This window comes from Channa argus, chromosome 2 (assembly GCF_033026475.1).
Source record: "Channa argus isolate prfri chromosome 2, Channa argus male v1.0, whole genome shotgun sequence".
NCBI lineage: Eukaryota > Metazoa > Chordata > Actinopteri > Anabantiformes > Channidae > Channa > Channa argus.
Window position 1 is genome coordinate 25,778,796 of NC_090198.1, and position 14,802 is coordinate 25,793,597.

General features: G+C 39.9%; 2 protein-coding genes across 2 annotated transcripts; both read right to left on the minus strand.

Annotated features, from left to right (window-relative positions):
• Positions 1-1,021: 1,021 nt before the first annotated feature.
• On the minus strand, positions 1,022-4,351 carry prrg4 (proline rich Gla (G-carboxyglutamic acid) 4 (transmembrane)). Its single transcript, XM_067487470.1, has 7 exons — positions 4,040-4,351; positions 3,791-3,905; positions 3,518-3,681; positions 3,400-3,427; positions 2,922-3,060; positions 2,428-2,622; positions 1,022-1,838 (listed from the first exon to the last, which is right to left on the minus strand). Exons 2-7 carry the CDS (start codon positions 3,885-3,887, stop codon positions 1,811-1,813), a joined length of 651 nt encoding a protein of 216 aa, XP_067343571.1. The 5' UTR covers positions 3,888-3,905; positions 4,040-4,351; the 3' UTR covers positions 1,022-1,810.
• A 4,624-nt stretch (positions 4,352-8,975) lies between these two features.
• Positions 8,976-13,583, minus strand: eif3m (eukaryotic translation initiation factor 3, subunit M). Its single transcript, XM_067487456.1, has 11 exons — positions 13,446-13,583; positions 12,707-12,839; positions 12,287-12,425; positions 11,973-12,096; positions 11,750-11,844; positions 11,477-11,560; positions 11,289-11,388; positions 10,828-10,909; positions 10,128-10,271; positions 9,840-9,900; positions 8,976-9,219 (listed from the first exon to the last, which is right to left on the minus strand). Exons 1-11 carry the CDS (start codon positions 13,485-13,487, stop codon positions 9,096-9,098), a joined length of 1,128 nt encoding a protein of 375 aa, XP_067343557.1. The 5' UTR covers positions 13,488-13,583; the 3' UTR covers positions 8,976-9,095.
• Positions 13,584-14,802: the final 1,219 nt, after the last annotated feature.

Here is a 14,802-nt window from a genome sequence, read left to right on the forward strand (position 1 = left end):
CATCTGATGATGAATATTTGTACTGGCTGAATGTGCATTCTTATGTTGGGTTAACTTTGCATCCCTTTACACTGATTTGGCAAGCAGTGGGATGCAAACCTTTGCACCTAACGGTAACTTAGTGACTGGGTGTGAAAAAAAAAAAGCAGCTAGTGTAGTTGGACCGGATTTAACTACTTTATAAACTGCCAGGAGTGTAATCTATAATAATACAGTCTTTTTAAAAAGTATTCACCCCCACCTGATGTTTTCACCTTGTTTTTCACCTTTACATTTACAAATGTTATTTCATGTCAAACTGAAAAAAGATCTCCCCAAGATAATTTAATTATAGATTTTAAGATGAAATAAGTGATTGCATATGCATTCAGCCTCTGTCACACAACTCACCTAAATCATCACTGGTGCAGCAAATGGCTTTTTGGAGATCACATAGTTAAATGGAGATCATATGAGAGCAGTGAATTTGTATCAAGTACAAACATATCTGTACCCACTTATTGGTGAATTAGTGTCCTGGCCAAAAACTACACCATGAAGACAAAACAACACATTAATCAACTCTGCAAATAGGTTATTGAAAAGCACAGGTCAGGGGTGGAACCAGAACATTTCCAAGTCACTGAATATCTTTTCGTGTACAGGTGAACAGTAAACCTCCCTAGAGAAGAACATCCTCAAAAATGAAGCAGTAGCGCAACAGGGGACTAGGGCGGCAGGCCACCACGACACTTGAGACTCCTCTAATGGAGTTACATGTTTCTGCAGCTGAGACATACTGTACAACTGCTGCCTGGTTCAGTCCCATATCAGGACAGAGGCATAAGATGCATTGGAAATAGCTGCTATTGACTGCAATGTCACAGTTTATATATTTTCTTCATAAGTTAAAAAACACACAAATATACGACAGAGCTGATATTTACAATAAATTTCAGTCACTGGAACAGTTAATGTCAACTTGCACAGATACTTCATACAATGTTGCAGCTGAAAAATGACGCATAAGATCATTAAAATAGACATTTATATAAATTTTAATCAAAAAGGATTCTTCATTTTAAATAGATCAACTTCAACAACAAGCTCTCAATAAATTCTCATAATGCAGAGATTTGGTCATCACCTCTCAACTCCTGAAGCTACTGAAAGTAAAAACAACTTCATATATTAAAAGAAACATTTCATTAGTTGGCGACTCGAACATAAGCTGAATCTAGAACATTATAAAGAAGCTTGAAAATGTGTACATTAAAACCCAAAGTAGAATATGTTGATATACAGCTTGGAGTGAAGTGAAGCAATTTATTAAATTCATGGGAATATTAATTATCATTCTACTAAAAGCTTCATTCTACTGTTTTGCTGATACGATTTTCCTTCTAAAGGGGACAGGACACATCAGTCTGTCTTTTTGCAGTTAACATTAATACTTGTGCAATGAAACATTTACATTTAGTGTTATGCATATTACATCTGAGGCAACTGCTCTTTACCAAGCAAAGTATTTAAAACACATTACTGATCCTTCATTTTGATAAAAAGCAGCGAAGTCAGTAAAATGTATTATAAAGCTTATTCAGCATAATCACACCTGAGAAAACAGAAGCTATCTTAAAACAACACTTTGGAAAAAGCAGAAGAAGATGCAGGAGCAACCAAAAAATAAAAGAAAAAGAAAAGTACACCAGCAGATAAAACTATTTAAAAATTTAAGAAAATTATTTTGGGGCTTTATCAAAGCAATAAACAGAAGTCCCAAGTCACAGTTTGATGTTGACAGTCATGGAGTTACGTTGTCCTGACGATACTAACGTCGAACACTTCCGGGTCTTGAGCTAAAGTGAAAAATAAGAAGAAAAGTTATGCTACTATGGATTATCCAGATATCTGCACTGGCTTCCTGTCTGACTTTTACCTACAGGGCAGTCAACTCAACCTGCCTATTTGAACTACCTCATCCGAGTCTACAATCCCCCCCTGCCCACTGTGCTCTGTCAATGAACAGCATCTGGTGGTCCCATCACCATCCAAACGATCTCAAGCAAAGCTCTTCGGGGCACTGGTACTACGAAGGTGGAACGAGCCACTGAACTCTGCACACTCAGCAGCCCCACACCCAATATTTAGCAAACCGGTGTAAACAGAACTCTTCCCCTACTTCCTATGCAGTTAAACCTAAAAAGTGGAGTCAAGCAACTCAGACTCTGTTTGCTTGACTTCAGTTGTATGTTGCTTTGGATAAAATCGTCTGCCAAATGACTAAATGTAAATGCGAATGTAATAAAATATGTTGGAATTCCGTGTGTGTGACTGCATTATTTTCTTTGTGTGTGTGTATGTGTGTGTGTAGAGAAACTTGGGTGCGTTATAAGTGGAAAAAGTTGGTTTTAATATAGCTGCAAATAAAAATCCGTATGCAAATACCCAGGATAAGGGGGAGGTGGTGCATCATGCGGTCCATTTCTCGCAATTGCCTGCTCATAGGAGGGGAGCCCTGGTGGGTCAACTTCCGCCAATGGGGGTATCGATTCATGTGTGCTGATAGGTTGTAAGGACACCTCCTCTAGCCGTCGCATGATCAGAGAAGCATTAGTCCTCCTATTGCGAACCTGTATGGAACTGTAAGAAGAGATCAGAGATATGTATCGTGTCACTCCTGTGTATTAGATTTAAAGTCAGCATTGTTCTTTACTTTCTTTATTCCTTATTTTATTTTACAAGTGGGAATGAAAATACATTCATTCCTACACAAAATAATGAACAGACTGCCTTAATGGGTAACATCAGTACTGGACAAGAGCAGGATAAGCAAACTCTATTCTCAGTTTTCAACTCCTTCAAGCCCTGCACAGGGTTTATTGTGCAAAGGATAACGATAATATACATAACATGGAATATAATAAGACCCTCTCACTCACCTTGCACGGCTCAAGTTGCTCTTGTGTTTTCCGTTACAGGCATACCAGATCAAGATGCCAATAATAACAATGGCCACTCCACCAGCGATCAGTCCCACCAAAAGCGATGTCACATCCACCCGCGAGGGGTTTTCCTTGCCTGTGGATCATCGCACACCACAGAACATAGGACGATACCACTGAGCTTGACTGATATTGACTTTGAAATAGTCAATGAATGTTTTAATGATTTGTCATAACTTTTGTTTTCAGAGGAGTAGACTATGGTGTGTTCACAGCAGTAGACCTTGCAATAATTTTCCAAGGTATAAGCGATGGCAAAAGTTGTGAAACAGGTTTTTTAAAAACCCCATAATTATCTTTGTTACAGGAAAGTTAGAAGTCTCCATAAACAACACACACACACTACTAGTTTTGCCATGATCTTTCATTACATGTGATTGGAACAAATTGACCTTTTTCTTTCTCTCTAACTCACCTGAAGTATATTCCTTCCAAAAAGTATCCTGCAAAACAAGCAAAAAAAATCATTATCACATCTGCCGCAAGGCCTCCCTCTTAATAATCATCCTATGATCTTAGTGAGAAGACTTAACTGTTTTCGGGATGTTTTCAAAGACTTCCCTCGCCTCCTCGTAATTGCACACTTCTTCATAGCACTCTCTTTCCAGATTCCCAGGAACGAACATCTCAAAATCAAACCGGTTGAAGAGGAGATGGCGTCCCAGGAACGAATTCGCGTCCCCCTCAGTTACAAACACTAGGAGCATGTTCAAACAGATAAAGTCATTCGCGGAAAAACAAACAAACAATGGATTACATATAGATTTATTCCTAAAAAAATAAAAATAAAAATAAAAATAACTCACCTTCATTGTCGTCTTCATGTTTGGAGAACAGCCTTCTCATGCAGGCCAGATCTCCGCAGGACAGCAGTTGAAGGAGTAGGAGCAGGTGAAACAACATGACGCGTAGAAGTGTGCACTAACAGCGGGAAGGGCATGAAATACTAGACATTATAAAATGTAGAGTAACACTCAGCCTTTTAAAACTACTATGTACACACTGTTCTTCAACCAACCAACACCAGATAAAGTCAAAGTTGAATCCTACATTACCTATGATAAGAAGTGGCACATAATGATGGGCGTAAAATGAAACCTAGAGTTGAGACGTGTCCGAAGCCTCGGCGCTGGTAAGGACGATTCAGGAAATGCTCACGGACAGTCACAGATAACTGTGGCGTCTCCTTCAGAAAAACGTCAACGGGGCTTGTTTCTTTGAAAGAATAATCCAACAGACCACAGCCAAATTCGTCATGAATCACTCCAAACAATTCCGGAAAAGTTAAGGAGCGCTTTCTGTTTACTCCCAACTGTTGTAACACCAGTTCTTCCTGGACTACCTGCGCAGACTAGAGCAATCGAGGCAGTTTACCTGGATAAGTTGATAAGTAAGGGGCCAAGTAGAAACATTTGGACGCTAGGTGGCATCCGGAACCACGAACGCGAAAGTAGTTTTCAGAAGGCACCTTTGTCACACACACACCGTCACAAGACCACAGCTGGACCTCAGTAACATTTGGAGCCTTAACGCTTGATTAGAATGACTGGCTGCATTCAATACTACTACTAATAATGGTAATGGTGATACTACTACTCATAATAATAAAATGAATGTAAACAGAAATAATGGTCTACAGCCTACAAAATTAAAAAAATGCACATTTTGGTGCTATAAGGTTTTAAAACACACAATCTTTTAAAAACATATGCATCGTATTGTACTTATACTAAATAAAACAGTTTAACGCTAACTTTAAATGCAGGGTAACACATTTTTTTCCACTGCACTCACTGATAAAATGCTTTCTATGTTTGCAGTTTAACCTTTGGTTGATCTCACCAACTATGCTTTACTGGGATTTAAAGGATCCTCTTACTTTGATGACATTTTAACTGCTTCAGTCTCTGTGCCTTTTTCATGTTTACAATGTTGTATCTTCACCTCCAAATACTGTAACACGATGCTATCTTTAAAGGGATCTTTGCATCAGGACTTTCTTAAAAGTACCAAACCTAGTCTCATGAGACCTCTCAGTAGCTTGGGAGCTGGTGACTACCCTACCATGCACAAGCCTTGTAGGGTAAAGGAATGGGCTCTAGAGTCCACATTGACTTAGTTTTTTGCTTTTTCCATTGCAACTATAGCAACTTTACAGACACCACAAACAGCAAAACATGCAGTAAAATTCACATTGTTCTTAGTAAACTATCCTCTGCAATAGTGTTTATGCTTCAGACTGCCCACATAGATAGACAAGTCTATCCCAGAGGCTCTGCGTCTCTTGGTCAGTGTTTATGTTAAGCAGAGATAGGATGTAACGGAACATTATCTCGCTGACTACTAGATGGTGCTAATTGAAGCGTAGTGAGAGCCCCTCTTTTGTACTTGTCTTACATCTCTGGATACTGTCAGACTCTTAGATTTACCCAGAGGAATGTTGATATCAAGAAAAGGGGTGAAGAAATGAGAAACTCCAGACTTTATCTAGTATGGGATGTTGGATGCCACCTTACACCAAATACTACTATATTTTAGACATAATGATTCAAAATGCCTCACTGCTGGGGAATTTATGCAAAATGAGATAACACAATGAGGATTGTGCTCAAACACAGGAGTATTAAGATTACATTAACAGTACCATTATCACAATATACTAATATATTTTTTTACAGTAAAACAGTCAAAAAGTCAGCAAAAGTCAACCAAATATAACAATGCCAATGACTGACATATTTTTATAAAATAAAGGAAGGCCACAAGCCAATGTCTGCTTGTGTCAGTCTCAAGTCTGGATAATCGCAGAGGGTTGTGTCAGGAAGGGCATCTGACGTAAACACATGCTAAATTAAACGTGTGAATTATGACTTCCACACTGAATCTGACTTCCAAACAGGATCAGTCAGGGCCCGTGTTAACAATGACCACCACTGGTGCTGCTGACCTACAGGGTGCTGGTGTAAATTGCGCTACTGTTGGTAGATGAAGGAGAAGAGGAAGGCGTGTTCATAGGCAGAGAGAGAAGAGGAAAGCTAAGAGTGTAGAACTGACAGTAGGAACATTGAATGTTGGGACTATGACAGGGAAGGCTAGAGAGTTGGTTGACATGATGCAGAGAAGGAAGGTGGATATACTGTGTGTCCAGGAGACCAGGTGGAAGGGTAGCGAGGCTAGAAGCTTAGGAGCAGGGTTCAAGTAGTTCTACCATGTGTCAGATAGGTAGAGAAATGGAGTAGGAGTTATCCCGAAAGAGGAGTTTGTGAGGAACGTTCTGGAGGTGAAAAGAGTATCAGACAGGGTGATGAGTCTGAAGCTGGAAATTTAAGGCGTGACGTTCAATGTTGTTAGTGGTTATGCCCCACAGATAGGATGTGAGTTAAAAGAGAAAGACAAATTCTGGGGTGAGTTAGAGGAAGTGATGCAGAGCATCCCCAGAGGTGAGAGGGTGTGGTGATTGGTGCAGATTTCAATGGACATGTAAGTGAAGGGAACAGAGGTGATGAGAATGTGATGGGCAGGTTTGGTCTCCAGGACAGGAACGTAGAAGAACAGATGGTGGTAAACTTTCCAAAGAGGATGGAAAGTGAACACTTTCTTCCAGAAGAGGCAGGAACATAGGGTGGCGTATAAGAGCGGAGGTAGAAGAACTAAGGTGGACTACATCTTGTGTCGACGTTGTAATCTGAAAGAGATCAGTGACTGTAAAGTATTGGTAGGGGAGAGTGTAGCCAGACAACACAGGATGGTGGTGTGTAAAATGATGCTGGTGGTGAGGAAGATGAAGAGGACAAAGGCAGAGCAGAGAGCGAAGTGGTGGAAGTTGAAAAAGGAAGAATATTGTGTAGTTTTCAGAGAGAAACTGAGACAGACTCTGGGTCATCTGGAGGTGCTTCCAGATGACTGGACCACTACAGCTAATGTGATCAGGGAGACAGGTAGGAGGGTACTTGGTGTGTCATCAGGAAAGAGGAAAGTGGACAAGGAGACTTGTTGGTGGAATGAGGAAGTTCAGAAGTGTATACAGAGAAAGAGGTTAGCTAGGAAGAAGTGGGACACTGAGACGACTGAAGACAGGAGTACAGGGAGATGCAGCATAAGGCGAATGTAGAGGTGGCAAAGGCCAAACAAGGAGCATATGTGGAGTTGTATACTAGGTTGGACAGAGTTACAGGGAGCAGAGGTGAAGAAGGTGAAAAACAGGCGAGTGCAAGCAGGTGGAGAAAAGTGTCAGGTGTGTTGTGTGATAAAAGAGTATCAGCGAGAATGAAAGGAAAGGTGTTCGAGACGGTGGTGAGACCAGCGATGTTGTTCGGCTTAGAGACAGTGGCACTGAAGAAAAGACAGGAGGCAGAGCTGGAGGTAGCAGAGTTTAAGATGTTGAGATTCTCTAGATATTCTTTCCCCGAAAGGAAAAAAAGAAGAATAAAAGAAACAATTGTTAACCCATTGTAAACGCTGGTCAATGTAAGGCTATGGTTTTAGTCCAATAGTTCCCAATCGAGGGCCTGGAGCTAAAGAGTCACAAAGTAATGCAATGCAATACAGCAGGTCTGCGACGAATTCTACTTTTACAATGTTATAATTTCAAATGCAAGTGACTCAAATCTGTACAGTACTAGAGAAAATGCACAAATTCCACCACTACTGATAGCATGACTGCAAAGGTGGCCAGTGGAAAATAAGCTCATTTGCTTTTAATCGCTGGACAATGCAAAACTACCTCTATCTGACTATGATAAGGGGTCAGGGCATTGCACCAGATAAACCAACCACAGAACAGTTTGTACATCTGGGACCATTCACAAAACAGTCACGTAAAACCAGTGACACAAATTGGAGACAAGAATAGAAAGGAATCACTGTCCAGAGAACAGTAGATGAAAAGCCATTTCTTACAGAGAAAAGAAAGGCAGATGTTAAGAGACAGAAATGAACATTTAGAGTTTGCAAACTTTCTGTTTTGTGATTCATACTCGCTGATAAGAGCTAGAGATGCTGCACCCTGCACACAACTGAGCAGAAGTGAGAGGTGAGCCTCAGCAGACCTCTGGTATGACAGTATTAAAATCCACCGAAGCACTAAATGCGTACTGTTAATGTCCATTTACTCTGAGTAAAAATACTACAGTAGCATGGCTACAGTATTACCCAAACTAAAGAAGTAAACAGGCTGAGCTGTAGCTTTGAGTCACAGAAAATGGATGCACGGTGGATTTGGGGTGGGGGTGGGTATTCAAAGATTGTAATGTCAGCTCTCTGCACTTTGTCAGTTTGTGCTGACTTCAACACAACCCCAGAGGCAAAGAACTTCAACAGCCCACTTTTACACCTAATGCTTGGGCCATATATCATTAAGAGTTCACATCCTGATGCTCGGGACCGGTGCCTTCCATGGGGGATAAATGGCACTTTACATTACAACAGGCAAATGCAAGGCCAACTTAAAGTTGAACATCCTTGTTTTTCCACTTTCCCAGCACATCGAGACAGGATGAGTCATTCGGACTAGAGTTGAACAAGTATTTGTAACCTGGTGGACAGTTTCAAATTTAACAAGGCAGTGAATCAGCCTACACCACAAGCTTTTAAGCGTTAATGTCACAGTCATACAGTTCTAACCTCCACAGAGAGGGTCATCTTAAGTTCAAGTAACTATTGCCACCTCTCATGTGTTTCCAGCCAACTGACCCCATTGTTGCAGAATATTTCTCTTCCCAAGTCACAGCTCATCTAATACTGGCATTCGGTCCTTTAACTAAAACCAGATGTTGGGAGCTGCTGGAGTGTGAGCCCCATTATGGACACTATGGATTTCTGAATATATGATAAGGCAACTAGTGGAGTAGTTGTCTGAAAAGACTAATTACACAGTAAACGTATAAGCCTTAAATGGCACAATAAATCTTTTGCCCATTTCTCAAAAATATATTAAATAAATCCACCAAATGCAACTTGCAGCATTATTCAACATGAAAAAAAAAAAAGCAATTACAGGTGATCCATTGTTGTTTATTAGATGAATATTAAACTGATTGCTTCAGTCTGGGAATTTAGAAAGCAGAAAAGAGTAGAGGGCCAGAAAATGTAGACATTTGGGTTAAGGTGGAATTAAGCAGAAGGTGACAGGGCTTGCAGACTGGTCTTGACGGTTGCTAGGTTGGCCTTCCAAGAGATGAGGGTGTCAGACAGCTGCTGCCACTGCTGCTTGCCAAAGGTGCGGTGTGTGCTGTGGCTGATTGAGTGGAAACAGAAAAGTAATAATGTTAAATTGACATAAAGGTATGCCGGTCAGGGCCATGTCCTCCACATTCCTGGAGAGGACATGATTTGCCCTAAATTGTATTAAGATCTCATATCATAGTCATATGGAGGCAGAAAGAAGAATGAACAGAAAACAAGTTTTTTTTTTTTACCACAATGCAGGAACAAACTTCATATATAAATGAAAATAAAACAACAAAAACACAAGCCCTTAATTTGTAAGACAAGAAAACACTACCTGAATGGAAACCTGAAGTTGTTAGTAATAGAATTTCATCTAATAATACCAATGAGAGGCCCATCCAGTTTACCCCCCCCCCAAAAAACAATATATATATATATAAATAAAACAAACAACCAAATAAATAAATCCGAGCTTTAAAATAAACACTATTGCAAAATGATAGTTTATTGAAAAAGTTCCTCTCATCAGAACTGCCGCTGTGGTGCTATGGTGACAGCCAATCTCAGGACAGTTTTTTGATGATCCAAGTAAACTTATCTACAGGCCTGTTTAATTTATGAGCCATCACACTTACCCAAAATGTAACAAAATTAAGTCACGTGTAAAGATTTATTGGTGTTACTTGCCTCACAACCACTTTTTGCTGTGTCTGGTCAATTTTGCAGTACACCATCTTGGTACGCACAGCTAAAAGGAAAAAGCAGACAGGAAGGCAATTAAGACACAGCAAAAGTCCTGAAAGAAAGGTCTACTAACACAAGACAGCAAACACTAATCCCAGTCACAAAACACTAAAAGAACCATTATTGGCTGTATGCCATTCTTTTTCACAATCATCAGCATGTCCCTAAAATTTAAGGAAGGAAAAAGTTTTTTAGTTAAAGAGATAACAGCATGCTGTGTGCAGTGTTTACCGTCAATAACAAAGGCCTCAACATCATCAGCACCGATCTGCAGCTCCTGTTGCATGGTGTCAAACGAGATCTCTTTGAATTCCACCGCCATGCCCATGAATGTCAGCAGACGCATCTTGGCCATGTTTTGCTCATGAGACAGGCCTGGGCAGAAAAACACAGGGATCATTAAGCGCAAAATAGTCATAGCTGACTAGTCTGGGAGTTTCCCTGTGACAACTGTTTTTACAGTTGGGAGCGTGCAGTCAGGGAATCTACTCACTAACACAAACATCAACCTCCATCGTCTGTTTTGAGAGTACACCCTACACATGCTTTTAATTACGCCAAAGTGTTTAGTAGTGGGGAAAAGACTATCTGCTGATGAGCTCACATTCTTGTACTGTGTCAATAGAGCATTGTGCTCTGCAAAAAAAATCTGAAACATATACAATGCTGCCATGCCCTATGGGAAAAATTAATTTGTATTTCACAAAAACATTTATTCAGAATAGCTAAACACCTAATTTAGCTTTATAACTAAATCCCAAGATGATTTCCTACTTTACAACCTTAGATGTAATAGCAGAATCTAAGTGCATGTGAGGTGTTTGGGCAACAGCACGTGTAAATATTAATAATTAATAATATTTAAAATATTCGTGTAAATATTTTGTTGTTCGTGTGTGCAGAAATGATGCAGCTATCTCAACCTACTTACCAAGAGAGTCAATAAAGTCTTTGTTACTCTGGTAAAACTTTACGTAGGCTGCTAGTTTTGCACTCACAAAGATGGTTAATAGCTGAAAAGAGAATCAAAAGAAGGAACAATTATTACTTAGATCACCATTTTCACACAGATGGACAACTTCAGGTTATGAAACAAACAGCACATTTCTCTAGTTCTTTACTTAGTGATTTATTTCTAATTCATTGTGTTAAACTATCAATACCGTTAGGTCTGCTACTGCGTTGACCAGTCAAAACTCTACAAAAATGTACATACAACTCAATAACTGTCTGAACCTGTTCAGCTGTCATTTCACAAATATTATTGCTGCTCTGCTTTCAAACTGATTAACGAGTCATCAATTTAACGCTGGGCTGTGTTTGCCTCACCCGTCACAGATACAACCGTGCATAATCCTCAATGCAAAGCATTACACCTCCTTTATTACTCACATCATGAATGAGTTCTCCCTCCAGGAAGCGAACAGGTTTCAAGGTAAGCAGGTGGTCAAACAGAAAGGTGTTAGGGTCTTTAAGAGCACGGACGATACATCTAAAAAGGCACAGAGAAAGATTTTAAGTATGGGAATACAAAATATAAAGGCTTAATGACAAAAGTTTAACAAGGCTTTGATATTTACCTGTGGGCATCAACACGGGCTTGTGAAGCATTGTCTTCTGTGTAACTTCCCAGCAGCTCCACCATCACTTTTGCCGCAGCCTCACTTTGAAACAAGTAAAACACATTGTTAACTCTCTTAATTACTAAAATAATTTCCTGCAAGAACAACATACATTATAATGGCATGTTTTTTTGTTTTGTTTTCAGGAGTTTATAATCACTCTCTAAAGTGTATTAACATTCTGAATTTGGTGCATGCCAAAACACATTTTTACACATGTGATCTGGTTACCTTTTTTTGCAGTCAACCAGTGCATCATATACAAGCCTCAACAGTGTGTGCTTCTTCTCTATATTAAGGTTCCAGTCGATAATCCACTTGCGCACCTAATCAGCATTTAAAAAAATAAAAAATAAAAAAATAAAAACATTTCATAAACAACAGCAAAAAGTGTAGCCCCCTCATGGTTATGTTTATGTTGTTAACTATTACATTTATTTACGGACAAACATACCTGATCGAGGTCACTGGGGATGAAGGAGATGGCATTACAGGTTGCTGCCACCTTAATGAGACAACAGTAGACCGTATACCTCACAGGAGTATTCTCATCCATGCCATGGAACAGGTTACTCAGCCTATAACACCATAGCATAATAGAGAGAGTTTCTTTTGAATCAGTCAGTCAAATGCTTCGTTTTCTAATGCCATTTTGATAATGTTAACTATCTTGTATAGCACAAAACCAATAACCTTACTTTCCCTACATCTCTAATCTATTCTTTTAAAAGTAAACAGAGTTGAAAAGTATAAAGTTATAGAACTCACAGCTGCATCCTGAGGGAGGGCCTCTCTCCTTCACGGAACTTCCCCAGTTTCTCACACAGACTTTCAATGAGAGCCTCCTGCTTCTCCGTCTCCAGGATCAACAGCAGGGACACAATGCTGTTCATCACACTTTCTACATCTGCAGAGACATAGTCGTTGAGAGAAGTCCAGCTGTAGGACAGATTCATGTGCACTGGATATAAATACATTGTATTTATGTGAGACATATTGACATCACACCATGGAAAATACAGGTTTAATTAAAAACACTGATGACTGCAATCTCTTAAGGTGAATTCAAAGGTCCTGCTATGTGCATGATGGATCGATCGTTTTACTAGAACACTTCTAAAACCAAGTATGGGTGGTCAATATTTTGTCACAGTAGGGTTAAATTCCCTTCACCATCACCTACATTACCTTTGTCATCATCCTTGAGGCAGACGTCACATGCTTCAATGATCTGAGCCAGATCCACATGAAGTCCACCTTCTGAGTTCTCTTCTGAGATATCGGCTCCTTTGGACTTGATGTAGGCTCTCAGCTCTGAAGCCTGTATAAAAAGGGAAATTATTTACATTTACAGTTAAATTAAGTACTTTCCAAAAAGTACCAAGGTAAAAAAAAAGAAAAAAGGAGTGTGCCACCACTTGATTTTAATTTGATTTTATAATTAAGTATTACAAATATTACAACAGCTAAACATGATTGATTGACACTAACGTATTAGCTTTATAACGTTACCTACAATAAATGTGTAGCAAGCAGGGTGCTTGGTGGCTTACTAATTTTGTATGTTTTTGTTTATTTGGATGTCTAACGTTAGCTTGGCAGTTAGCATTTTTAGCTATCCTACAACATTCAAGACATGACTGCGTTTGCCGTAAATACATTTAGCTAAAAACAGCAGCTAACAGCAATAATTCTCAACTGACCCACATCATCTAATCAGTAAGCTTAAATATATAATTGTTGATGCTGTGCTTCCACATATGACACACCATCCGTGTGTGGCTAGCTAACATGCACAATTTGTCAGCAGCTAGAGGCGCTTAGCACTTCAGCTAGCTAACACGCTATGTGGCTGTATAATTTCAGTTTTTCGAAACATCCACAGGCGGAACAATGCACAACACGTTTACAATAACAGTGGTCATACCTGATCTTCTTCCGTGATGTCGATAAATGCCGGAACGCTCATTTTTAGTGATTTTGTGAGCCTAGATAATGAAATCCACGCTCCCAACACTAAGTATACCTGAGCGGAAAAGAAAAGGCAACAGCGCCGGCTAAACTCTTACACTTCCGGGTCAAGTTGTTAAAGCCACAACAGCATACCAAAAAAAAAAGACAAAAAAAAAACACCGGGACTTTTAAACCTGTAGGTAATTAAAAAAATATCTATCAGTATTATTTATACTAGTTCATTATAAATATCCAGATAGGTTTACAAAAAACCCTGTCAGTGATGCATAGCTGCAGCTTTTGCACCCCCCTCCATCACACGTCATACAAACTCCTAATTTTTATTAGTCCACAGGACTTCCACCAACATATCCTAAGCCTTAGTGCTTTAATACATGTCCTTATGAAGATATCATTAACCTCTCTGGGAGATTAACCCTGGATGTTTTGGATAAGAGAGGTGAACCTGACCTCCCCTATCCCATGCAGAGGTTATCTGATTGAGCTTCAGTCCATCTGTGCAGACCACCGTGGCAGGCCGGGCCCAGAGCTTTGCAACCAGGAAACACTGTCAGTGTCAGAGGGCAACAGCCTTCCACCATACACCCAGCGACCTGTGGGTATGGTGCAGGACCTCTGTACCAGCTGGGATCCTGTGCATTGTTACCATGGCAGGCTACTCTGTGATTGAGGTAAGTGAGGTGAAGAGGGTAAGTGAAACAAAAGTTCACCTTAAAACAATGAAATTATTTGAGGTGTTGAACAGGCTGTATCCCATTTGAAGACACTGTGGAGTGTTTCCAAATTTCAAGCTGCACTGCAAATAACAGTTCTTCTTCCAAAACAATATGTGTGCTTTAGAGTAATTATAGACCACAGTAACAGATTAGGGCATGTCATAATTCCCTGAAAGTCTTCTTGTCACATATTTCTCTAAGCAGTTACAGTTAGGGAACTGAACCCTGTTGCGATCAGCAGGATATATACTTTACAACAACGTGCTGAGGGGAAATGGCTGGACTGTTTCACCATAATGCTCGGATGATGTGTCATTCTGTTGGGAAGCCAAGTGCCTGGTACCAAAATCCCACCCTCACTGTCTCCTTGCCCTTGTATGCTGTCATGGCAAATAATTTATAGCTGCTTCTCCACAAGTGCGCTTGTGTAACTACAAGGCTTTCATTATCTGATTAACAGCTGTTGTCAAATGCCTGGTGTATTTCAAATCCAGAATAAGAGTTTTGGAGGCTTTGAAGCTGGAGGTGCACGCGAGACATTGTTTTTGTCATCTTTGAAAGGTCTTTAAAATGCCACAGTGTGCTATGATGCTT

Coding starts and splice junctions, on each gene's coding strand:
- prrg4 (XM_067487470.1), bottom strand. CDS start 3,887: ATGTTGTTTCACCTGCTCCTACTCCTTCAACTGCTGTCCTGCGGAGAT. Junction 3,428..3,517: donor TTGAAAACATCCCGAAAACA/GTTAAGTCTTCT, acceptor CTTGTTTTGCAG/GATACTTTTTGGAAGGAATA. Junction 2,623..2,921: donor AGCAACTTGAGCCGTGCAAG/GTGAGTGAGAGG, acceptor CTCTTCTTACAG/TTCCATACAGGTTCGCAATA.
- eif3m (XM_067487456.1), bottom strand. CDS start 13,487: ATGAGCGTTCCGGCATTTATCGACATCACGGAAGAAGATCAG. Junction 10,910..11,288: donor AGGGAGAACTCATTCATGAT/GTGAGTAATAAA, acceptor TTCTCTTTTCAG/CTATTAACCATCTTTGTGAG. Junction 9,220..9,839: donor CAGCAAAAAGTGGTTGTGAG/GCAAGTAACACC, acceptor CCACTCAATCAG/CCACAGCACACACCGCACCT.